The 26409-nt window shown below is 40.5% G+C and overlaps 1 protein-coding gene across 10 annotated transcripts in view; it reads right to left on the reverse strand.

Moving 5' to 3' along the window:
* The window catches only part of PLXNA1 (plexin A1), a 445618-nt gene that overhangs the window by 112964 nt on the left and 306245 nt on the right, over window positions 1-26409 (reverse strand). For all 10 annotated transcript variants that reach the window (XM_042453379.1, XM_042453376.1, XM_042453378.1 and 7 more), the window contains one exon: window positions 20966-21166. In XM_042453379.1, coding sequence (XP_042309313.1) covers window positions 20966-21166 — 201 coding nt within the window. The remainder of the gene's footprint in view (window positions 1-20965; window positions 21167-26409) is intronic.

Below are 26409 nucleotides of genomic sequence, written 5' to 3' on the forward strand. Positions count from 1 at the left end.
AAAAAACTTTTGATTTTCACCTTATGTTTCTACTGTATGTTAGAAAACAAAAGCAGGTCATTTTAATTAAGCATGGTACTTAGGTATGTATATTAATGGCAATTTGCCATTAACTGTAAATGGTCAAAGGTATTTTATCTCTAAATACTAGGAATAAAAAGTAAAGTTTTCCCCCTTTGACAAGAATGTCTAGTTGTGTCCAAATGTCGGGGGTGATGCTCATCTCCATTACTAATCCGAGGGAGCCACCGTTTTCCAAGATGACTCCTTTGTTATGTGGTCAGCATAATTGCACAGAACGCTATTACCTTTCTACCAAAGTGGTACCTATTTATCTACTTGCACTTTTTTACCAAACTGGTTCACAAAATGTGCTTTTGAGAGCAAAACTACAGAAATCTGAAGTATCTTTTTGGGAGTTACCCAAAGTAGTGGATGAATAAGGTCATAAACTTTAAACCAGCCTTTGCTTTGGTCTCATTAGACTATAAACTAAGTTTGATGGTTATGATGATCAGGCACATGGATTTGTATAGCACAGTAGACAAAATTTTCAGGTTTTGCTACTAGCTATTGCAATGGCCCTCCACTGCAGTCTCGGGAATTATATTTGACAAGAAGACTGACTTTAGGCAAGGCAGTAGTAATACAAATAATTAGACTTTTGTTTGAAATCATATTGTTTCAAAGTACCCCCTCGTGCTTCAAATAAGCAGATTTTTATGGCACATATATATTTTTCAACTGCTATTGATCTCCAGGACAGAGGCCAGTTTGGTATAAACCAAAAGCAACTAATTCTGATAGAAGATTGTTGTGCCTAATTTAGTTGTTACGCAAAGTTAATATAATGCATGTCAGATTCACTTTGTATGGAGCCTTAGCAGAATCACTGCATGTTAACAAAGAAGTCAAACAAAGTTGCATCATGCCTCCCTTTCTTTTTAATTTTAATGATAATAACACTGATAGTTATGTTTTCTCCTTTATTGTGCCTATGGCAGAAAATCATATGGTTGCAGTTTGAATTTATTCTGATATCTTGGTAAGGATTTCTTTTAATAAAACAGGTTGTATGAGAATGTTGATTAATTTTGGATTTATATATAAGCAGATAGAAACTGTTGTCTGTAAATTATTCTAATGCCGATGTCATGGTGCTTGAGAAAAATCCATATCCAAATAAATTATTAGGTGAGTCCTGGATGGGCATTATGTCTGGAGCAGGTTGGCACTCCCAATGTCTTCTGCTTATTGGTGAAGAGGTTCTGGATGTACTGCTGCAGTAACCATGTTTATGGCTCTTGAAGACCAAATGCATTGCAAAACTTTGTATCCAAAAACAAGGGTAAAAAAATCCTCTTGTACTGTACAACATTACCATCCCATATTTGAGGATTGTAGGCCAAGACTACCAAAGCTTATGCTACAATTTCTTTTACACTGTTAGTCTCAAAGGTACTACAAAATTCCTTTGAATTTTATTACGTAGCATTTTAATAAGACAATTGAGGATATTATAATGGAATTTCTGTGCGCTGAGTAACCCTTTGTTAATCACATGGCAGTCCTATGATAGCTGCAGGAAAATTACACAGCTAGAGAAAATGGCTTAACTTTTTCATTATGATGGCCTAGGACTAAATATAACCAAAAAGCTACTACTACAGGTTGAGTTTTGGTTATCTGAAATGTTTGGGACCAAAAGTATTTTGGATTTTTTAAAAAATTATTTTGGGATACCTGTATTCATATATATGTACATAAGGAAATATCTTGGAGATGGGACCCAAGTCTAAACACAAAATTCATTTAAGTTTCATTTACATTTCATACATATAGTCTGAAGGTAATTTTAGAGAATATTTTAATACTTTTCTGCATGAAACAAAGTTTGTGTACACTGAGCCATGAGAAAGCAAAAGGGTCACTATCTCAAGCACCCAAGAAAAAAGTTTTGGATTTTGGAGTATTTCAGATTTTGGAATTCCAGATGAGGGAAACTCCGCCTATACCTTCATGACCACATGCACATCCCAGCCATGGGGACATATTTGGAATTTCCCAGTATACCAACAGTGGGTGTCTGCAGCAGGTCAGAAGAGACTGAGAAGTAAGGAAGGCTTTTGACATTTTGTCTCTGCTGGCCCTATTACCACAGAAATTTCACAGGAGTGTAGTTCTCCTGCTAGAATGAGAACCATGTTGGCATATGGAGGAACATGAAGCTGATTACTGACTAGGACCACCTGTTATTCCCACTCAGGACCTTCGGCGGTGAGGATACAAAGTCAAAGCACCCATCACTGATGGCAGGTCACCCCTTTGGGTTACCAGTTCAGAAGACACAGAGAGTATACAGAGATCTTGGATGACAGGCAAGGCCTTGCACAGCAGTGACAACCACAGTGGAAGTGTGGGTTGTTTTTGCTGTGGACATGTTTACAGCATCTGAGAGGAAGGGACTGGAGGCAAGTTTTTACAGTGCTAAGATGAGAATAAAGTACTACAAGGTTGAGGGCCCGATTAAATAACATCCCCACATGGTCTGATTCAAATGATCTGTTGCATTGTCATTTACCATTGTTAATTGTATATTTTTATATTTATATTGCCTATACATGTGCTTGGGTGAATGAATCCAAGTTGAATGGGAAAGCAAGGGTACCCCATTAGTATAATCTTGGGAAGGGAAGTGTAGTATAGGGAAGTGTAGGATCAGGTATACAAGTCAAGGGCATGGTAGCACAGATATTTGACCCCTGTCCCATGGTTCAATCTTTTCTCCATTCTTCAAGATCCAGGTTGCTCTGTCAGCCCACTCTCTCGTCTATTAGTGCTTGTACTGGATGTCAGTAGGTCCATAACAAAACAGCCACCACCCATGACTTGGCAGTGGATGAAAGGGCTGACCTGGTGTTTATTACTGAGATCTGGATGAACAGGGTGGTATGGACCTTTCCCAGCTCTGACCTCCTGAGAAACTAGTGGAAGAGAAACCTAGATTAGAGGGCCAGGGAGGAGGAAACATCATCATTTATAAGAACCTTGTCTTTCCCACAAGTCCATTGGTTCTGGCACAGATCTTGAGAGTTAATATTTTGTGCTGGGCCAAAAAGATACATTTGCTAGGTAAATGGTAAATAAAGTTTCTCTTATTTACTTACAATCTCTTGCCATTGTTATTGCACTGTCTGTGGAAGCATTCAGTGCATATTTTTTTGTGGTATGTTTTAGATATTGTGGCATGCTCATGTGAACAAGATGTTTGAATCAATCCATCCCACCACAGAATCATAGAATCGCAGTGTTGGAAGAGGCCACAAGGGCCATCCAGTCCAACCCCCTGCCATGCAGGAACTATCAATCAAAGCATACCCGACAGATGGCCATCCAGCCTCTGCTTAAAGACCTCTAAGGAAGGAGACTCCACTACACTCCGAGGGAGTGTGTTCCACTGTCAAACAGCCTTTACTGTCAAGAAGTTCCTCCTAATGTTGAGGTGGAATCTCTTTTCCTGGAGCTTGCATCCATTGTTCTGGGTCTTAGTCTCTGGAGCAGCAGAAAACAAACTGGCTCCTTCCTCAATATGACATCCTTCAAATATTTAAACAGTGCTATCATATCACCTCTTAACCTTCTCTTCTCCAGGCTAAACATCCCCAGCTACCTAAGTCATTCCTCATAGGGCATGGTTTCCAGGCCCTTCGCCATTTTAGTCACCCTCCTTTGGACACGCTCTAGTTTCTCAACATCCTTTTCATCTTTTTCCTTCAAGTGATGAGGCCAAAGCTGTCTAGTGTTTCCAAAAGCATCTCCAGCGCCTTGAATTCAAACCAGAAGCATATGGAGAACCAGTTCAGTTCCTGTAAGACCAGTTTTATACTGTATGGTCAATGCTCTAAACCATTCTGTCTTCAAACTACATTTCCCAAAAAGTGAATCCCAGGATGAAGCAATCTTCCAAAGCACAGAAAGAAATGTTGCAGAGGCCAGAATCTACAAGCTCATTCAATACTGCCTGAAAGTGATTATGGAGCATACCTGCTAGGTTCTTCCCATATTCCACAGATAGCATTTTGTCTGCTTTCCTCAGCAGGACAGTTCTGGCAGCACACACTGCACACTCTGCAAAACACATTGCTGTTTTCAGCAGCAAAGACTAATTTGCTCTGCTAAAGGCAGGGAAGGAGCTTTTAATTTCAATGGTTACCATGCCCTACCTTTCACAAACAATAAAAGAGGCAGTAAAACCTGTGTTGTCACTGTACGTTTGCTATGAATGGCAATGGATTGCTTTAAGAGCCCAACATTCTCTGCCAGAATTCCATAACCCATACTTTTCCTGAGCACAATTTGTTTTTAAGAGCTCCAGCATCTTACAGAAGACAGGAACAGCAGAGGCAGAAGCTGTACATTTGCTTAACAAACTATGGTTCTAAGGCTAGAGTCTTACATCTGAGAGTGAGCTGGACCCAATTCAATGGAACATTCTTCTAAAGAGACACCTATAAAGAACTGTGTTGTAAGAGGTGTTCCTTGAAGTAATCTTGGGGCATCCATGAGACTGTGCAGACATGACATTGAGGACAGGATGGAAGAAGGAGGGAGAAAGTGAGAAGCAATTTGTCCATGATGCTTGCAAGCAAGGAATATATAGGACAAGAGAGAAATAAGGGAAAGAAAGAAATCCTACTAGCTCTAATGAAACCTTTACTACCAAGAAGTCATTATGCTGTCTTAGAGAGCTCATTAGTTTCAGCTTCTTCCTCACATACAAGAAGACCTGCACAATGACCTCTTTTCCTCACTATCTGGCCCTCTATATCTTCTTCCTAGCAGCTACTCTCACTGTGCTCCAGGAGACAGGCTTACTCTAACAATGCTCCACCCCACCCCACCCTGCTTACCCAGTGACTGCTTGGAAAATCAGCTTTAGGTGCTGGGTGAACTCAAGAGCCCCCATTCCTAGCAAGCCCTGGCAGTACTGTAGAGTCCAGATAATGGATAATGGAGAAGAACATGCTGTGAAGTAGCAATGACCCCAATAATGCTAGAAAAAGCCTGTAGCTGTTTCTGACCTTCATCACTGTTGGTCTGTATAGGCAGAGCATTTTTACACACACACAATAAAATACAAACACACACACACAAAGACAAAGAAATGATTATCTATGGACATCTTAGCTGGATACCCAATTCACTAAAGTAAATATTGGGTTCTTCACAGGTATGGGAGACCCAAACACATTCATCTGGGTGGAGTGGGGAGGGAAAGCAGTGTTCCCTACAGATGCCCGGCCTTCTCTTCCCCTCTGCCAATTTCAGTGCTGCTCAGTTCAGCTAAAGAGAAATCCTCCATATTCACAGACACCACACAAACCAGGATTAAGACTGGTTTTCTTTTAGACTAAGGGAAGGTGAGTGGTCAGAGACCACCCCTGGACAAAGCATTGCCATCTAGTCTATTATGTTTTCTATGAGGAGGTCAGCAATTGAAATCTTCTCTTGCAATGTTAAAGACATAAAATTTACCACCTAGTTTTGGAGAATAAGATTAAAGCAAATGGGCCCAAGATCTCAATTGCGCAAAAGAATGTACTGAATTGATTCACTTGTCTCTTTCAATTCCTCCATGGGACATAAAGGACAAATGGGCACATCTGGGGGGGAAAAAGGATTAAGAAACTGCCTGTCTTCACAATATTGCCAGTCTCTCCATGAGTCAACAGGAGGAAAAACAAGCCAGATTTCTAGTCTTGCCAACAACAGCTTGAACTATTTCTGGACTTCCTAACACTGAAAGGAAGGGAGCCCGACATACATCCCAAGAGCCAGAGGGAAGCCAGGGAAGGTAGGTGTTTTGGAGGAGACAGGAAGGAAAGCAGCCAACAAGATTGAGTTTTAGCCAGGAGTCTGACACCACATGCTCATGTTACATTAACAAAGCCAAACGCTTACTCTTGCTTCTACTTTTGTTTTATTTTGTTTGCCATTTGGCATTTTTAACCCTCTTAAGGCCCATACAGAAGATCTCATCGTTTTCATTCAGATCTTATTTAAAACCATTTCACATATATGCTTATAATTTTTAATGCAGAATAGAATCACAATTCCCCATTTTAATATGTATTGAGACTGAAGAGGGAGGAAGGAGACAAACCCTTCTTTTTTTTATTCTTTAACCACCCAGATTGTAAGTAGACTGTAATTTATAACAGCAGTCTCACACTGAGATCTGAAACATACTTATTTGGAAAGTAGTCTTGCTGAAATCCATGGGGATTGTATCCAAATAAATACATTGAGAACTATGATGTAAGACTATTATAAAAACATGCTTGCTGATTTGTTGTACTGCTTGTGGCATTATGCCAATGTCGTTAATGTCTATCTGAAATTTTCAATTATACATTTCTCCAGGCTTAATTGGTTGGGTTAAAACAGTTATGCCACACAGCAACCTGGACTTGCTCTTCAGGTTGTTACTTTGCTACAGTACTAAAATATGCTACATTACTCATCAACACAATTATGTTGCTGGAATAGTAAGATATGTTGCACATAATTTTCTTAATTTCTGGGACTGACCCTGATGTATTGAGAGGATCTTCACAGCCAAATCCTTTAATTTTTACTGCTGGAAACTGTCATTGATACATTTAACATTCTTGAGAGATTTAACTAGATTTAATGAGGAGGAATTTTCACTATGTAAGTGAAAGATAACCGATGCTAATTTTTCTGAGATAACACTACTAGTTGTACCAGAAATAGCAGCAAAATTGGTAACAGCTGGACAGACAGACTGCAGTCCAACCATAAGAGTGACCTCTCTGTCTTGGTTCTTTTTGACAAATGTACTTCCACTGTGTTGATGATTTACAAAAAGAAAATCAATGGAAAAATTTCAAAAAATGTTGACATTAAAATGTAAGCCAAATCCCCATAATTTCATAGAAAAGAATCACAGAATCATAGTAAAATACCACAATGGCCATCCAGTCAAACCTCCTGCTATGCAGGAATACACAATCATCTACTGTTTTTCCATCTAGTGTTAGGTAACTTAAAAGGGGAAAAAATCAAATGCATCTTCAGAGGATATCAAGAATAGTATTTAGCTGTCACATCCTGGGTTTGAAACCTTCTGCCATTACCCGGCAGTAGTAGTTACATGCAAGCACAGCAAGAAGCCTCTTGTTCTTGCTGATTTGCCAGTTGTGACTGCTGCAGATTCCTAACTTTAAGAACCGGCAGTTAAGTACAGTTAATACTCCAATTATTTTTTGCTTAAACTGTATTTATTTATTGATGACAGATACACAGATGGATCCTGTGAATGCCTTGGAACCTCAAACAGGAATTGTATTTGCAAAACTTCAAACCCATTTTTGTTTAGAAAAATTATTTGGATTATGACAATATGCTGCAATTATATACCATAGAAATTTACACAGTAACTCATCTGCAGTCCCACCTTTCCGCTCCCATCCTTACCTGTGGACTGTGAGAAGCAAATGTATTTCATAATCCTAATTTTTCACATGAAAGAGTTTAAAAAAAGGCTAAGTGACTGTTCCAGAATCAGGCCTGCGCCATTATAAATGTTTGGGTGTCTCTGGCTCCCTGCCTTGTCTGCACACAATAAACCATTTTACTTTAACTGAATGGAACAACTTTTTTTAAAAAAAAGGAGAAAACCATCTTTTGTGTGATTATAAAACAGGTTCCCAAATGATGGTCTCGAGAAGGCTGACTAATCACATGGTAGTGTCTTCTCTGTCTCCATCTGCTAAAATGAATTAAACATAGCAAAAATAGATATTGAATAACATCTCTGATATTCTTTGTGTCACAATTAAATTTCTGGAATTGCTGAAGATATGTAATTGTGCATTTAAGTTGGGACCACAAATCCATGGTAGAGAACATTCTTTCTATGCAAAAGATTGACATCTGCAGTTTAAAAATGATGTATTAGCAAGCAATGTGCAAGTCCTCACCTGAGTGTCTGGAACACTCCTGCCAGCCAGAGTCCTAGGCTACATGTAAAAACATACAGCAACTCTCTATGTTCCCAGGTAAGAGGTCGACCAATAAGATCCAGAACTGGGATTTTCCCACAAAGGTCTTATTTTCAACAATATACCACCCTATGAAATGGCTTAAGATGGGGGAAACTTCATGACAGAGATGCATGCTACACAAGACTTAGAACACATAAGAATCAAATGTGAATGTTTATATTGGAATGGTGAAACAAAGCAAATATAGGGTGTCACTGTACATGGCTGTGATATAAGGGACTTCTCCTTGAAATGAGTCAACAAACTTGTTGGGGGCAGAGTGGAATGGTGCAGAAAAAGATGGCCAAAAATGACTAAGGGGATGGATCATATCTTCAGAAGAAAGGCAGCTTTTCAGCTCAGGAAAAAAGGATGATTAAAGGGAGACATGATGAAGATGAATATAATTGAAGAGAATGCTTCTCACCAGAGGATGGTGAGAGGCTTGAACAGAAAATCCTATGACCTAGGTTTAATATTTTCGGTATATTTAATCTGCAGAAGAGATTATTAAGTAGTGATATGAGAGCCATCTTTAAATACCCAAAGAGTGACACAGTAATGATAATGGATAATTGTTTTCTGTTCCTTCTGAGGGTATGAACCAAAATAAAAGTAGGGAAAAGGGTCAAAAATCTAAGAAAAGTGATTTAGCTTAAAGATGACTTTCTTGCAACAGAAATATTTGAAGAGCCTGGATAGCTGTCTATTTGGGTTGTTGAACTAGTTGATTTCCTACATTGCTTGGGAGTTCAGCTAGATGACCTCTGAGCTTCCTTCCAACTCTATGATTCTATTCTGTGAATGTTCTTCCTAAGCAATAGGAAGAACATTTTGTGAAGTACAGAGCTATAAGAGCAAATTGGTCAGTATTCTTCTAAGGGGAGAGGAGAAACTTTGGATAAGAGCTAGAATGAATAAGAGGGTTCTCATTTAGCAAATACTTTCAACTAATATATCTATATATCTGCTAACTACTGGGATTGTCCTATCTATTGGGGCTAGAAACAATACTGGAATATAGTTATTATAATAATTAAAATACAAGTCAATAGGAAAGAGGAGTACTTTGCTATCTCCTAGCAGCTGATTACAAGACCAGTTTGTTGACACTTACATGTATACCTCTTTTACTTTTAGCTATGTATTGATTCATTTACTTAAAAGAGGTTTCTAAGCTGTTCATATGAACATAGAAAGCTGCCCTATTACCAGAGCAGATTGTTTTCACCATCAAGCCCAATGATATGTAATCTCTGTGGCAGCAGCTCTCTAGAGTTTCTGTAAGAGGGTCCTTCATATCAACCGCTGACTGATCCTTTTTTAATTGGAGATGTCAAGGATTGAACCTGGCTTCTTTCTCATGTGAAGTGTATGCTCTACAACTGAGCCATGATCCCTACCCAAATGTCTCTGCAAATTACACTGTTCGGCAATTGCAGATATTTAATGACTAGGAAAAATAGTGTTCATACACATCATCTTTATTTGGGTAGACTGTCGAGTGACGCTGAATGTTGAGATCTGGTCCTTCTATAATCTTTATACAAGGCTCCATGGGTGAGTAAATTTAAAAACAACATGCAAAAAAAAGTGAACAAAAATATACATTATAAAAAAATTAAAATGAGTTTAATATCAAACAATTGAGAATTACACAACAAACAGGAAAACAGCAACTGTGGTATGCAGAAGCATTTGAAAACCTTCAGTTTAGAGGGGTCTACAATACAAAATGCCTTTGAGGCTTGATTACTCTCATTTTCACCTCTAGCAGCAAAAATGACTTCACATAGGCATCAAAGGCAATGAATCCAAGGACTTAACACATCACAGATAGTAACTGACATGTTTCCAGTGAAACCAGCCTGTTCACAATTGTTGGTGAACAAAATTGGAAGCATGTCTGCTTCCATCCTTTGGCTTACTTGTCTCTATCCTTGACTAAGAAATCAATCACCTGCTGCAAATCCACACCAAATGCTCCTGGTTCCCAATGTATGTACCAAATGTTTTTATATTCCGAACAGCTGATCTGTTTTTAAAAACTGAAGGAACACACATATGCAGGTGGACAGAAACGTACACAGATGGACGCACAGTATGATAAGCAAGCAAGCAGATGGATGCAGAAGACACACAGATATATAGTATACATATGGAAACAAAGACTGGGGGTACACAAAAAGGAAGAGAAGATGAACATGTGAATGTGGTGCAAAAGATCTATTACAGACAATAAAAATAAAGGTAAAAGAAAAAATAACATCCATAGCATTAATATTTTCTATGTTTCCTTTATTGCTATTTTTCCATATCAAAGCTGAGGTCTTGTGAAATATGACTGCTTCCAAAAGCATGCAGATTGGAATAAACACTCTGACTTGTTTAAGCATCTCTACAAAAGATGCTACTGAATGTGTTTACAAAGTCATCTTCCACAAAGCTCTAATCAGCCTAGTTCTAAACAACTCAAAAAGGGGATTGCCTCTATTCCCAGTATACTTTGTGTGGCATTTCTTTGATTATGAGGTTAGCATTATCCTTGAATTATGTTCATCTTGTTCCAGCTAATCAAGTAAGAGCTCCAATAAGTTAGGGGGACACAGTTAAGATATCCAAATGATAAGGTAATATGTAAAAGTCCAAGGTTGATTGTTACAGCCGGACCAAGTAAAAGAAATGAAATCATTGTAAAGGTTGAGTCTCCCTTATCTGGAATTCCAAAATCCGAAATCCTCTAAAACCCAAAACTTTTTTCATGAGTGGCTGAGATACTGACACCTTTGCTTTCTGATGGTTCAGTGTACACAAAGTTTGTTTCATGTACAATAGATTCTCACACTGGAGTTTATCACACGGGAAGCATTTCTCTTAATTTTGAATGAAAAGAAAGGGGGGCAGAACGCATTCACGTGAATTCGCTAGTTCAGCGAATTTATGTGAATTTGAATTGTGTTTGAACTGACTTCCCATTGCCCGAAAATAGCTTGCCATTGCCCGGAATTGTGTGTGGTAGTCTATCACGCAATAACGTGAAACCCCATATTGCGGTTCAGACTGACTTCCCATTGCCCGAAATTGCGTGTGGTAGTCTATCACGCAATAACGTTAAACCCCATGATTGCGTTTGGAATGCCATTGGATTATACTTCCATTTTCCCTTGTCTGATAAACTCCACTGAAATTTGTCATATGTCTCCACGTTATTAAGAAGTCTGATTTCTTCAAGTTGTCTTCTGGAATTCCATCTCCAAAGTATATATGATGGTTAAAGAGAGATGTTCCCAATAACGAAGGTGGTCTCTATGCTAATATCTTAGATTCATGAACTGTTACTGAGTATAAACCCACCTTCAACAGAAACACTCACACAATCACACTCCAGCCTCATTTCCCTTCACTGTTTTCTACACGAATGGTACAGTTGCAACTGTCCTATTTTTCTACATTTGATGACCTCAATGCCTTCTAAGCACTATGGGGATGGCAGCAATGTGCATCGTGCCTCATTGGGGCTCAACCGCAATTCATCATTATTTTATCTACTGGAATTTAATTGGATCCTATCAAACTCTCCTGATACTCCCTTTTCACTTTAAACACTGCTGTAGGAAAGATAAATGTCTGTGGTGCTTGGAAAAAAGGGAGGGAGAGCTTATTTCTCCACAAACGCTTCTGGATTTGTAAGATCCAGTGCTATTTCCCCTTCTGTGCCTGGCTAATTAGAGATACATATACTGTAGGTGTGCAGTTCTTATAACAGGGCTTTGCGTGTATGATTTATGGGAGCCTATAAATGTTTTCCAGGCCCAATAAAATACCAACACACACAAACACACTGAGTTTGACATCTGCTTTGATTTTACATCCGCTCTTTCGCTCTTGGTCTGGCATTATTTTTCTCCACCACTGCTTTCAATGCACTTTCCCTCCCTATAAATTCACCTAATTCTATAGCTGTATATCTCCAAAGTTCAGCATATTTAGAGCCTCAGGTTTTTCCAGCCATAATGAGACCTCCTAGATGCAAGTTCATATCAACGGAAGCAAGTTTTTAATTGAATATTTATTGTGTATTTAATTTATAGTTGCACATTTCTCTTTTTTCCCCACAGAAGCCTTTGGCGCATAAAATGCTTGGCTGCTATTGAGAATGGATGATCTGTTTTTGCCAAGTATTGTAATATATATATTTAATTACTTTTATTGTGTTTTAATAGTTTCAACCTGCTCTGAGAACCTGTTTATAGGTTAAAAGATAAAACATAAATTTTTAAAACATAGATAAAAAATATATGTTTGAAAGTCTTTAGATGCCTTGCTTCTTACCTTGGGAAAGATTAAATGGCCTACAGAGCCCAAATACAGTCCTCTGTCTGAACAGGGTACTGTGTAATTCCTCCAGCAACAATTGCCCCTACCATACAGCAAGAATAAAAAGAATAATACTCTTTCTGAATATTAATTTCCCCTCCCCCTCCCCCCCACTGCTTTCCTTAAAGGGTATCTTTATGTTAGGGCAAATGAGCACCAACACTAAATTCCAGCTACATAATGCATGGAGGAGTAAAGGGCAGGATCTACAGGAAGTATAGCCTCACAAGCAAGGGGACAGCTATTTCTTCATCTCCTTTTTTAAAAGTGTGGCTGAACATTGCATTAGAAGGATAGCTCAGCCTTTATGGTGTCTCTGCCACAACAACACAGTGCACAACCTCTAAATCAGTCACCCACTGAGAATAAACAGTTTAACAGGGTGCTAGGATATGAGTCTTATTTGTCATGAATGAAAGCCCTAGCATTGCTCAATAGGTGCTTGCAACATCTATGGAACTGCATTCTAAAGGGATTCATAATGGAAACACGAGCTGAAAGTGGGATAAAGCAAGAAAATCACATGCAGCAACCAACTATCATCACTAAACTACTGGAAAAATACATCCTACACAGGAAGATCTGTAATATAACTATCAATAATACCAATAAAAGATACATGAGCTTTTATTCATATTTCCCTGTGAACTACAACAGCAGAAAGGAAGAGGAGAAGGTATCTGATTTTGTTTGTATATTGGCTGCCTGGCAAAACCAGAGTGAAGGTACATTCAATTCGTCATATTGCTTCCAGACAGTAGCCAGCAAAATGTCTCAGAAAAGGCATAAAGGTGGATATTCTTGGTGTCTATTCCTAGTACAGTGCGCCCGCACTTGACACTGAAGCCGCGCTGCAATACAATGAATGGCGCACGCATGTCGCTGCGCTGCTGCACCTGAGCCCCATTATATTCAATGGAGCTCAAGCATACGTGTTATTCGCCTTACGCAGAGAGGTCCAGAATGGATCCTCCATATAAGATAAGGGTCCACTGTAAAAAGGACATGGTGGCTTAGCTGTTAAGACACTGACTCTGACAGTCTCAAGGTCAGCAGTTTGAGACCCAAGCGCTGTGTGACAGAGTAAGCTCCCATCACTAGTCCCAGCTTCTGCCAACCTAGCAGTTTGAAAGCCTGTGCAAGTAGGTAGATATGACTTTGGTGGGAAGGTAATGGTGCTCCGTGCAGTCATGCTGGCCACGTGACCACCAGAGTACTGCCCCCTACACTAGGACACTAGTAGTCAAACTTATCAAAGGGGAAACCTTTACCTTTTATTCCTAATATTTAAAGATAAACTGCCTCTGACCATGGAAGTTCCATTGACAGTTAATAGCAAACTGCTATTAATATACTAAGTTCCATGCTTAATTAAAATGATCCGCTTTTGTTATCTAACATACACTAGAGACATAGGGTGGAAATCAAAAGTTGTTTCTACGTTACCCATCATGTTTCGATGCTATCTGATTTTGTAAAATAATATAATCAAATCAGATGGACTGGGGGGCAGGGGCGCAATGTCAACAGAGAAAAAATCAGGAAAATATTAATGTGAAGCCTTCAAAGTTGTCTGGTTAGTTATCTTTAAATGTTAAGAGTACTTGTGTTCCTTGCAGGTGAATATAGCTTCTTGACTTGTTAAGAGAGTTCTAGAATGGGAAATGGTGTGGGAAAGGAATTTAAATGTTGAGAGTCATTGAAATTCACAATGCTAAAGAAAGAAGGGAAGAGCTAAATCAAGCAAAAAGTGCTTGAAGATGTGGTATATTAATTTATCAAGCAGAGGGAAAAAACTAATTACAGTAATATGACAAAAAAAAAAAAACCCCACATGATTTTGGGGTTTATCCTCTATTTTAAGGGATTTTCATAATATCCAGACCTGGTCTAGGTGCATGCCGATTGTAATAATGGTGATTGTGGTTATGATGGCAAGCATGAATTGAAATTGGATGGCACAGTCAATACAATCACACTATTTGATCCTGGACATATAGTTGAAAAATGAAGAACACACCCATAGATATTATTGAGATTTCCAAAATGTAAGTATTTAACTACATTCTCAAGACCCATTAATTTCTGTATGACTTCGATTAATTCCCATAGCCCATATTTTCCACAGATGAACAATTATGGTGATTCAATTGCACAGGGAAATGTTAACATTACATGGCCAGTACTCCTTTTCACAATTATGGTTGCAGATGTTTGTGTAACTATAATCACTAAATTTGTGAGGCTGCTAAATCATGGGCATGTATCCTGGCTTTCATATAGGGAAAACTAACTCTGCTTCCTGGGCTCCAACGATACTAACTTTTTTTGGATTGTGCCTCTGCATTTGTTTCTAATTCCACTCTTGACACAATTTTTGTGTGTGAAAAACTGCATTATCTTCATTAGCCTCTTAAGATTCATTTTGCACTGAATGAGTTTTTGATTATTTGCCTCACTAGTAACTTCTAGCCTATATTACAATGAAGGCATCTGTGTACTTTTGTCATCTAAATGACTATGGGTGTTTCCACTGCTCCTTATACAAATGGTGGTAATGCATTCCTTGTACAGAATTAAGCAAAATCTACTGAAGTGCAAGCCATAGGTTGTATGAACACATCTATTTTGGAAATGTTCCAAGGTGCTTCTTTCTTTAGCATCTTTTTGTCCATCAACTAGTAATGCCATTGACAGAATTCAAGTTACTTCATGGATTTCTAAGCCCAATTCAGTCTCCTACATTTAGATGAGAATACACCAATGTAGCCTCCCTTCTTTAGATCTCATGTTGCTATAGATACAATTCCTTTCCCACAGGCTGCATTTCAGAGGCAACCTTCAAGACCCATTAAGCCTGTGCTTCTGCTACTGTTCAGCCATGGTGTTTATTGTTCAGTAGTGTCCTTCAGTACATAGCATCCCAAATCTCTTTAGAGTGAGCTGAGCTCAATTGTGTGCTAAAGTGAAATAGGAAGGTTTTAAAAAGAGATTTGGAGAGGAAGACCCACACCCTCACCCTGAGTGCTTGGGTCCTGGCAAAAATAATGGGATGGAAGATACTCAGCACGAAAAAGATTCAGATTGAGATTCATCATTTCAACAGCATGATGGAAATGGAGGTAAGGTAAGAAGAGATTTAGCAAAAAAATAAATGAACAAGTTTACTTTTAATCAAATTGAGTTAAAAGCTAGGCTCTTGTGGTGAAGGGAGAGGGAATGCTGAGTTAACCACAAGGTGGTGGCCTGATCACTCTACTTTCTTTGGATCTCCCTTGTTTCCTCATTAAAAATATAGCAAAATATAAAATTTAAAATTCAAATAAGAAATAGGATGAAGGAGGTGCACAGTAACAAAGAAAGGCAAATGACATCATAGAGCAACAAAATGGACAGGACAGCTACCAGTGAAACACATTTGAATTAATTTTCAGTTTTCCAAGTCCTACTACCCCAACCAACAAGGTGTTTTTGTGTTTCATAGTGAACCAGCTCTTGAAAACTCCTGAAAACTCTACAGCAAGCATTCTGATTCTGTCCAAAAGTGGAAAGTGGAACTACACTGCTCTGGAAAATACCAATATCCAGTTTCAGAAATGACATGGTGAATTCCTGAACCAGAGTCATTTAAGTTACAGCACACTTTGCAATTTATTGCTTTGTCCGTCATTGTGATTTCTAGACTTGCTGCAAAAATTTATAAGGTTTATGGAGGGACTAGCTTTGTCTTGTATTTAATTATACTCTTTTCTTTGCTATTGTGGCTTTTATGACTATTATTCTACCCCTCCCCCCCCCCCCCCCCGATGTATTTTGCCTTTCCTTCACTGGTTTGATTGAATTACTACAGGACAAATCAATTTTTAAAATTCAGACTTACATTTCTCACCAAGGAATACTTAATATTTAATATGGCCACACCTGTGAATCAAAGAAAACAATGATGCACTGCAATGATGCATTCCCTCCTTGGAGGTCTTTAAACAGAGTCTGGATGGCCATCTGTTGGCTATGCTTTGCGAGTTCCTCTTTGGTAGGGGATTGGACTGGATGACCCTTGTGCTCTCTTCCAACGCTATGAGTCTATGAATGCATTAAATAGTAGGTGGTGCTACCTTTGTAGACCATATTTACATTATTGTCCATGTAGACAGAGAAGAATCACAAGTAGTGCATGAAGAACAAACTGTGAAATCTGAGTGTCTGGTTTCATATCATAAGATGCTAGGAAAAAAATCTGAGAGTCCTTAGTTATTTTTCTGTTGCTTCTTATGACATGCAACTGGTTCCACCAATTACAACTGATATGGCAGGACTGGATAAATTGTGGCTTGTAGGGTGCATGCAGCTCCCAGAACCAGGCCTGTAGCTAGGCTGGGGCAAGCGGGGCACTGCTCCGGGGGCCCCAGTCAAAGGGGGCCCCAAAGAGAGGAAGACAAAGAGACTTATGCTGTATCTACACTGGGGAAATCACCTGGTTTGGCACCGCTTTCACTCTTTTCTGGCTCTAGGCTATGGTATTCTGGGAGTTGGGACCACAACAAACTCCAACTCCCCGAATGCCATAACCTTGAGCCAGGATACTTAAAAGCAGTACCAAACCAAGTGATTGATTTCTACATTGTAGATGCAGCCTCTCTCTCTGGCGCACACACATCTGCATGCTACCCTGCCCCTTCTGGGAGTTGCAGTTTGTTGTAGGACTGGGCACATACACACACGGGAAGACCTTTGGATCTGAATTGGATCTCTTCTTCTTCTTCTTCTTCTTCTTCTTCTTCTTCTTCTTCTTCTTCCTCCTGCTCATCCTCTTCCTCCCCTCTTCTTCCTCCTCTTCTTCTTCCTCCTGTTCCTCCTCCTCTCTTCCTCAACTCTTCCTCCTCCTCATCTTCCACTCTGGGCCCCACAACATACTCCAACTCCCAGACTTCCATAGCCCAGAGCCAGAAAAGAGTGAAAGAGGTGCCAAATCAGGTGATTTTGCCAGTGTGGTTGCAGCCTCTCTCTCTCTGTTGCGCGTGCTCCCCTGCCCCTCCTGGGAGTTGGGATTTGTTGCTTGCTGGCTGGCTGGGCCCTTCTTATTTCTCTTCCTCCTGCTCCTCCCTCCCTCCTCCCCTCTTCCTCCTCCTTCTTCCCCTCTTCTTCCTCCTCCACCTTCCTCCCTTCTTCCTCCTCCTCCTCTTTTTATCTTCTTTCTCCTATTCTTCTTTCTTCTCCTTTTCTTATTTCTCCTCCTCCTCTTCTTCCCCTCTTCCTCCTCCTGTTCTTCCTCCTCCTCCTCCTCCTTCTCCTCTTCTGTTGTTGTTGTTGTTGTTGTTGTTGTTGTTATTGTTGTGTGCCTTCAACTCCTTTCCAATTTATGGCAACCCTATAGAGTTTCCTTGGCAAGTTTCTTCGGGAGGGAGGGTTGCCTTTCCCTTTCCCTGAGAGGCTGGGAGAGTGTGACTTGCTCAAAGTCACCCAGTAGGTTTCCATGGCCGACCTGCGATTTGAACCCTGGTCTCCCATTGTCCTAGTCCAATACTCAGGCCACTACACCATGCTGGACCCTCGACTGCACTTAAAGGTATAGTACTCAGCTATTATTTGTTGTTGTGTACCTTCCAGTTGTTTTCCACCTTACAGAGACCCTAAAGCTATACTGGGGTTTGCTTGGCAAGATTTGTTCAGAGGAGGTTTGCCATGGCCTTCCACTGAGAAGGCTGAGAGTGTGTGACTGGCTTGAGGTCACCCAATAGGCAGGGAATCGAATCCTGGTGCCCAGAGTCCTAGTCCAACACACAAATCACACAAAGCTACATCCCAACCTTCTACCCAGGAAGAATGTCAAAATGTCCTCCATTTTGAGCATGACTGAGAAACATGAATTTATATTGTTTTTTAATTAATGTTTTTGGCTTTTAGTTGGTCGTGTCCTCCATTTTTCTTGAACATCCTACAATGGCACCCACGCCACATGGTAGGACTCGGGACATTAGGGCCCTGAAAGTACTGTCTGCCCCAGGGCCCCTAAAGTCCTAGCTACGGGCCTGCCCAGAACTCCACCAGCCTTCGCCAGTCCCCCAGTCCCCTTGCAAAATGCTATCCAATGCATGAAAACACCCACATACTCCACCTACACAAGTGTCCCATAGCCCTATACATACACATTCCTCTTGAGACACTCTCAAAAGGTTGACAGGAGGTAATGCAATATCATTTAATGTCACCATTCTAAAAGGGATTGTAGAGGAAAACTGAATTATTTGGGCTTGCTCTAGGAGTTGATCCTACAGAGAGGTTGGGGGGACAGGAATTGGCCTCTGCTCCCCCTGCAAGTAGTTGCATGCTATATATGGTACCCTGTGATGTGGGATACAATCTCCACTCTCAAATGATTTTTTTTTCAATTTGCAGATCAAAGCAACATTGCTTACCTTCTTTTCTAAGAAGCAAATCTTTACATTTTAATTTTTTTAAACTTTTTTTAACTCAAATATCCTTTTTATTCTTTTAACAGTTTGGTATTCTTGCTTTCTGCTTCACTTAACATTTCTAGGTATGTAGTTACATCAAAAACAAAAACAAAAATCCATACAAAATAAAATTTGGATCCTTCTCCCTCATGAACTGCTAAATCTCTACTGTCCTGATCTGTACGTATTGTGGAACTAAGTATGTGTTAATATAGATTACCTCCATGCCTCTCTCAATAAGGGTTTCAGGAGTCAGCAAAAATAACATTTATTCAGTGTCTTAAATTAAGAAGGTCAATAGAAAGGACACATCTACTAAGCTACCATGTAGTTTGTTCCACTGACATAAGCAAGACACTGTTCCTGCCAACCAATCAGATTGTTATTTCTCATAATTTTGAAAGTATCAGTTTGGAACCTCGTGGTTAGTGCTGAGATCACAAAATATGACTTATTTAAAGTATTTATTTGAACAATATACAAAATTCTCAGATAAAGAACTTTCCAGCTAGAGTACTATTTCCTCCTAAGCATGCCAGAGCAAGAAAGGCAAATGGTGCACTCCAAAATCTACCTCAGTTTATGCCAAGAAGAGTCTGGCAACAACACAAGTTAATCTCTTTGGTAACTTTGCAATGTCATTCATGTGGCTGAAGGGCTGAAGAGCAGGGGGCAACGTTCATACCAGGTTGCAAATCAGCATTCACACAGCAAGTGAAAGAAATGTTTTAAAAGATTAAATTAGATGGGGAGGGAAGGGCTGTTCTCTTGCAAATGAGTGCATGTTGGAAGATGGCCCAGCCGGTCAGCCCAGGAATGGCATGCCTCTCTAGATGAAGGATTATTGAGACTTTAGACCTGTCAGTTTTTAGGTTCAGAACTCCTTGCAGGTAATTCATCCAGTACAGTAGGATATGTGGAACTTCCTGAATGTAACATATGAGATCACTGATCTGGCCTGCTGTAATGAATACCTTCTCAACAAAAGCTATAAAAAAGTAGAAATGCTACTAACTGGCAAAGTATGCCTGAGGATGCCATAATGTACGACTGGGCAGCACACAGACCACATATGCTCTCTGTCTGTTTTGTAGCCCCTGAAATTGCCTCACCATCACATCCACCAGTACACAACCGAACTGCATAGTGCTGCAGTGACAACTCACTTTGCCTCTAGCAATTTTTAAAATGTATGCACAGAGACTTTTAAAATCACTGCTTTACTTGAAAAATGTTATAGTGGCCTGGAACACAAAGTGGGACAGTGGAGACAGAGCTGTTTAGTTAAAATATATTAATAAAGCGGGACGGGATGCTAGGAAAGAGTCTAGTCTTTGATACAGGAATGCTTAGAGGTCACAAATTAGGATCACTCACCATACCTTTTGTGCAAGACTAACACATCAAGTGACATCCACTGAGTAAAATCAGTGAACTGGAAGTGGCAAGCATAAAAGCTGGAGAAGTGCAACCATTGAAATGTTATGAGGGAAGGTGCATAATGCTGGATAAAAATACGAATGAACTAAACTGTATTTGCAAAGTTGGATTGGTCTGAGTGCAGGCAAGATAGGCTAGGATGACAGTTCCTCTGGGACACCAGGAAAGCTGGCTCAAGCTTAGGCAGGTTTCTCTGCTTTCATAAGCAAATTTCTTTGAAAATGTTCATAAAACACAGCAGAGGCCCCTTGGGTAGTTTTGGCAGAGCAGTGAAGTAAAGAAGGGATGTTGATCCTGCAGAGAACACTTTCACACAGATGAATGCAAAGAGAAACAGAAAAATAGGAAAATGGCTACACACAATTGCAGAGAAAGGACCAGGACTCCTTCAAAAGCCACATGAGCACCATGCAAATACAAGATTATTCCTTTTTAATAAAGCACAAAGAAAACAAGAAACAACTTGAATGAGTGTCTTTTCACCGGAGAAGCTGATCCAGAATAAAAGTCTGATGTGGTGAAAAAACAGCAGGCAGTTTACTATCACAGGCCTGCACATCTGAGTCCACGTTTGTGTCAGAGGCAAACCAAAAGCAGCTACAAAAGTCTACACAGTGAACTTACCGAGGTGTTCTGGCACTGGATGCTCGTGCTGTTAAAGCGCAAGGCAGTGACACGTGTGGGGCTGCCAGGGATATGGAAGATGCACTCATAGTTGCGCTGTCCGGACTGGGGCTGTGGCAGATTTTTCGCTGTTAAGGTGATGGGCTTCACCACACCCACGGGGATATAGATCTGGGTAGATGGAAGAATCTGAGGACAGTCCTGTAAGAGATGAAGATCAGCAATAGGTTTTGAGACAGGACCATACACTATACATCTGTGTTGGATGGGAATGACAGCCAGCACAAGGATTTTCAAATACAGTCCCAGCAATAAAATCACTGCTTAATGTACACCACAGCATACTAACATTGTTGTTGTTGTGTGCTTCCAAGTCATTTTTTTTACTTACAGTGACTTATAGTAAGGGTTTTCTTGGCAGTTTTCTTCAGAGGAGGTTTGCCATGGCCATCCTCTGAGGCTGAGGGAGTGTGACTTGCCCAAAGTCCCCCAGTGGGCTTTTATGCTCAAGTGGGTATTTGAAACTTGATCTCCAGGGCTGTCGTTCAACACTCAAACCACTACACTACACTAAGCTGTGTGAAAGAATAAAGCAAGTGCTCATAAAGTACTTTATTTACTGGAAGCTGTTCTGCAAAGGGACCCTCCCTCCACCGAACTACCTTTTCCCATCAATGTGTCTCAGCTAACGGATTCCTCAAACCTGATACTCTCCAATTCCAGCATTCTCATATTGCTTCAGGGCCAAAGGGATATTATGTTCTAGAGGAAGGGTTATCAAAGTGCTGCCCTAGGGCTGCCCACCGCCTACAAGACTGGATTGATAGTCATCCCAATTCTCTCTGGACTGCTCTTTTTCTTTTCTTTTTGATTTCCAGCTTGGCCATGAACTCCACTGGGTGGCCTTGGGCAGGTCATATGCTCTCAGGTTCGGGGGAAGACAATAGCACACTTCTTCTGAACAAATCTTGCCAAGAAACCTCCATGACAGGTTTGCCTTAGAGTCTCCATAAGTAAAAAATTACTTGAAGGCACACAACAACAAGTTCCAATGTAAGTACTTGTAAATCACCTCTCTAGAAATACCCTAGTCTCCAGAGTTGCAGTCACACTCAAACCACTATGCCACACTGGTACTGTTCACACCAGTTTCAAGAAGAGTAGTATTAACACCTCCACTTCCCCAAGTTATGCTTCAAAGAATATTTACATAGAATTACTTGATAATTTAATAATAATAATAATAAATTTTATTTATGTTTTCCCGCCTCTCCCGGTGGATCGAAGCAGGGTTACAGACTGTAATTTTGTAGAAAATCACATGCTTTGCATGCCACAGGTCTCAGATTCAACTGTTGCTATCACCAGATAGGTTTGGGAAAGACCTATATAAAATCCCAGAGAGTTGCTGCCAGCCAGTGTTGACAGTACTGAATTACATGGACCAATGGTCTGATTCAACATAGCACAGTCACCTATATCTTTGTTGGCTGTGCATCTTGGATTGTAAATAGTCCTCTATATTTGAAAGGGGGCACTGCGGAGTACAAAACCCCCACCTTGCCCCATACACATGAACAACATTGCAAGCAGCCAGGCCTTCCCCCTCCTGCTGCTTATTGTTTTGTTACCAAAAGTGCATATGTTAAACAGAAGTAACAGTTGGTGTAAACCAGCTCCGACCAGATGTTGCACCAGCTGGTAAAATTTATATGCATCTATGTCTGGATTTGCTTATTTGTAGGGCTGACGTTTTTGGTTCATTTTGACCAGTGGCTTGCATGCTCGTGGCAATGAGAAAGATGAAAAGATATGCCAAACTAATGTCTGCTGGGGAGATCATGAATGCTGTTTTGAAGGAAGCCTTTTTGCATCAGTCTGGTGATTCCCCTGCTATTTCACCCTCAATTTGCAGGGAAGGAGAAGCCAGGCTAGAAAAGCAAGAGGGAGACAATGTAAACTTTGCAGATAAAACACTGGACTGGATTTAAAATCAGCCATGAAATGTATGAATATCAGTGAAGCACTTGGTATCACTAACCAAGGGTTGTTATGAAGATGAAGCAAATACTACTGTATGCCACCATGCGTTTTTTGATGGTAGGACAGGACATATATTGGTGGTGAGCGTACCTGCGCATGTGCGCGCGTGCACACACACATACACAATGATGATGATTATGATGGTGATCATGGCCCCATACAGACAGGCCAAAATAAAGCTGCTTTGGGTCACTTTGGAGGTATGCTGTTTAAATGACACTCACATCTTAAGAGGCGAGAAGCTGCACCAAAGCTGCGCTCCAGTCCTTAGGACTGGAGCATGGCTTTGGCACGGTTTCCAGACTCTTAGGGCGCATGCATCATTTAAACAGCATACCTCCAGTGACCCGAAGCAGCTTTATTCTGGCCTGTCTGTATGGGGCCCATGATAGGTTGTTTACTCCTGACCAGAGGTGAGAGAAGGTAAAAAGATGTTACTATGTGTCCTCAAGGCTGATAAAAACACCACAATAAATGGCAGAGTTAGGGATGGGGTGACTCATAACTGAATTCGAGCACATCAGTAACAACAAATAGCAAGAACTATAAATAAGTATAAATGAATAAGTAAACAAGGGAGATGGTAAAGAGATTTAAGGCCTTTCTGTGTAAATGTCTCTATGGAGTTTATCACACTAGCGAGATCCTGTGGGAAAATGAGATTTAAATGAGAGTTAAATTAAATTCGAATTTAAATAAAACTCGCCAATCCAGGAAGTTTATCACACCAAATTGCTGCTAAAGTGAAATGACATAAAACTAAATCGAAGTTAAACCGGAGAAAAACGCCTGAAAGTCAAAAGCTACCATTTTCCTCCAGTTTAACTTTGGTTTCAATTAGTGTTATTTCACGTTAACAGTGATGTCATGTGATAAACTTCAGGCATTTCTGGGTTTCTCTCATTTAACTCTCATTTAAATCCTGTTTACCCATGGGATCTTGCTAGTGTGATAAACTCCTATGAAACATGAGCTGCAAAGCATCAAACAGCATGAGAAATCTAACAAACCATATGACAGGGATTTAGAATTTGAGATGGCTTTCTTGCCATCTCTTACTTAGGAAGCATAAGTGTGGTGTAGTAGTCTGAGTATTGGACTAGGACTCCAAGGACTAGAACTCGAATCCCTACTCAGGGACAGAAAACCACTTGGTGACCTTAGGCAAGTTACTCACTCTGCCTCAGAGCAAGTCCATAGCAAACCTCCCCTGAATTAATCCTGCCAAGAAAACTCCATGATATGGTTTCCTTATGGTGGAGTGACTTCAGAGGCACAGAACAACAAAGTAACTGACCCAAAAATCCAAACCTGTCATCAGCTCAGGAAATCACTTCCAGAACATACATGACTTCAGTATGAATCATGAGGAATTTCTCAAAGCAGGGCTCACTTTGCAATTCCTGTGATCCTTTGTGGGAAAGTCCACACTAAATACTAGCAAGCAGTTGGCACATCAGAACCCTCTCTGGAGGCAAACGGGTGTGCATGATGGAAAGGCTGTATCTGCACCTGAAAGAGACTGAGTTTACTAATGGCAAAGCCATGAGCTCAGCTAGCACCTGAGTCATGGCAGAGCCTTCACTGTCTCCTTCAATGAATTGTTATTCACACTCTGACAAAGCAGCTGCATAAAGTCTTTGCACCTTCTGTTGCAGTCATCCAGGTTGCTCTCTTGAGGTATAGCCTGACCTCCCAAAAGCCAAGAAGAGGATAAGAATAAACAGGATCAAGCAAGAAAACGGCCCTTCATCCCAGAAGGGTGCCACTTTGACAACAATAGCCTGATGCAATTCCCAGGTTACCCAACTGGGGCCTAGGAGCAAAGACACGCCTGCTACAAATAACAGGGAGAGGGGAGAATAACATGTTTTGAAGCAAACTGTTGCCAAAGAAGAGCATGTGGTGGTTAGGAGCCTGCAGACACATTCAACGAAGAAGACTCCAACAGGGGGGCAGACCTGTTCTTTTCCACAGCATATGCTATATTCTGTCTAGAATAGATCAACACTGCTAATTCCAGTAAATGAAAGCCCCAGCAGAAGCTATACTGGTGGCAATAGAAGCACCAGCAGTATCAGCAAGAGATGGGTCTTTCCATTCCATGAAATATTTCCAACTATGTGAGGACTGGGCTTCTCAAAGTGGTTTACAGGAATTCATTAACCCTTCACTAATACTGTTTCCTTCTCTAGGTTAACAAACAATGCCACACAACTAACAAAGCAGCACAAAACAGCTTGGTTTGAAGCTTGCCTAGCCCTTGCCCCAACTTCCTCTTCCTGGTTTCTTAATCAGGTGCAATTCTCTCACTTCTTTCCAGATGAATCCAACATGAGGCATGAAAATGGTCCACAGCTGATTGGGTCTTATCCTCATCAAGAAAAAGAAAACACCTGTTTTGGGATGTCCTTCACATATAGACTAAAATATATGTGTACATGTCAGCTAGCATGGCATAGTGAAGGAGCCCTGGTGGTGCAGTGGTTAAATGCCAGTACTGCAGCCACAAGATTGTGAGTTAGGGCTCTAAAGTTGACTCAGCCTTCCATACTTTCGTAGGTTGGTAAAATGCTTGTTGGGGGACAAATGATTTATGGATTATAAACCGCTTAGAGAGTGCCAAGTTCACTGATAAGTGGTATAGAAATGTACACTCTATGCTAAATGCTATTGTGGTTTGAGTGTTGGATGGCAACTCTGGAGACCAGGGTTTGACACCCAACTCAGCCCACTGGTGACCTTGGGCAAGCCACATGCTCTCAGCCTCAGCAGAAGGCAATGGCAAATCTCTTCAGAAGAAATATTGCATAGAAAACCACATGATAGATTTGCCTTAGGGTCACCATAAATCAGAAATGACCTGAAGGCACACAACAACAACAAATATGTGTACAAAGAACACAGCCACATACAGACTGTCTGAAAGTACTTGGCAAAAATGGCATAAAATGAGTATTGATCTACAGATGCCTGAGCAAAAACAGATGCTTTTAGGTCAGTTACTCCCCCACCACATACACACACACATGGACACCTTTTGCTGACTATCTTTTTCAGCCAAAGACTACTCATTCCTGCTACGTCACATGTTCAGTGTCTATGGAGAGCTGTGTCCCATCCAGCAAAAATTATGCCCTGCTTAAAAAACAGGAAGCACCTGGTGCTTAGGAGTTTTGTCCTAAAGAGCCTCATGGCTCAGCACTCATGATGCTGAACTGGAATCTACACAGAAAAAAATGGCTCTGATGCTAGCCAGGCTTTCCCCAGCTGTTCCTCTCTTTGGAACAGTCATTTCAAAGGATTAATGAGAACATCCTTTACCACATGGCTGTCATCTCCTTAGCCAGACTTGCACATTTTAAGTGTGTTTCTGGACATTACCAGGATTGAATTTTGGG

The sequence above is a fragment of the Sceloporus undulatus genome, chromosome 2 (genome assembly GCF_019175285.1).
Source record: "Sceloporus undulatus isolate JIND9_A2432 ecotype Alabama chromosome 2, SceUnd_v1.1, whole genome shotgun sequence".
Lineage (NCBI taxonomy): Eukaryota > Metazoa > Chordata > Lepidosauria > Squamata > Phrynosomatidae > Sceloporus > Sceloporus undulatus.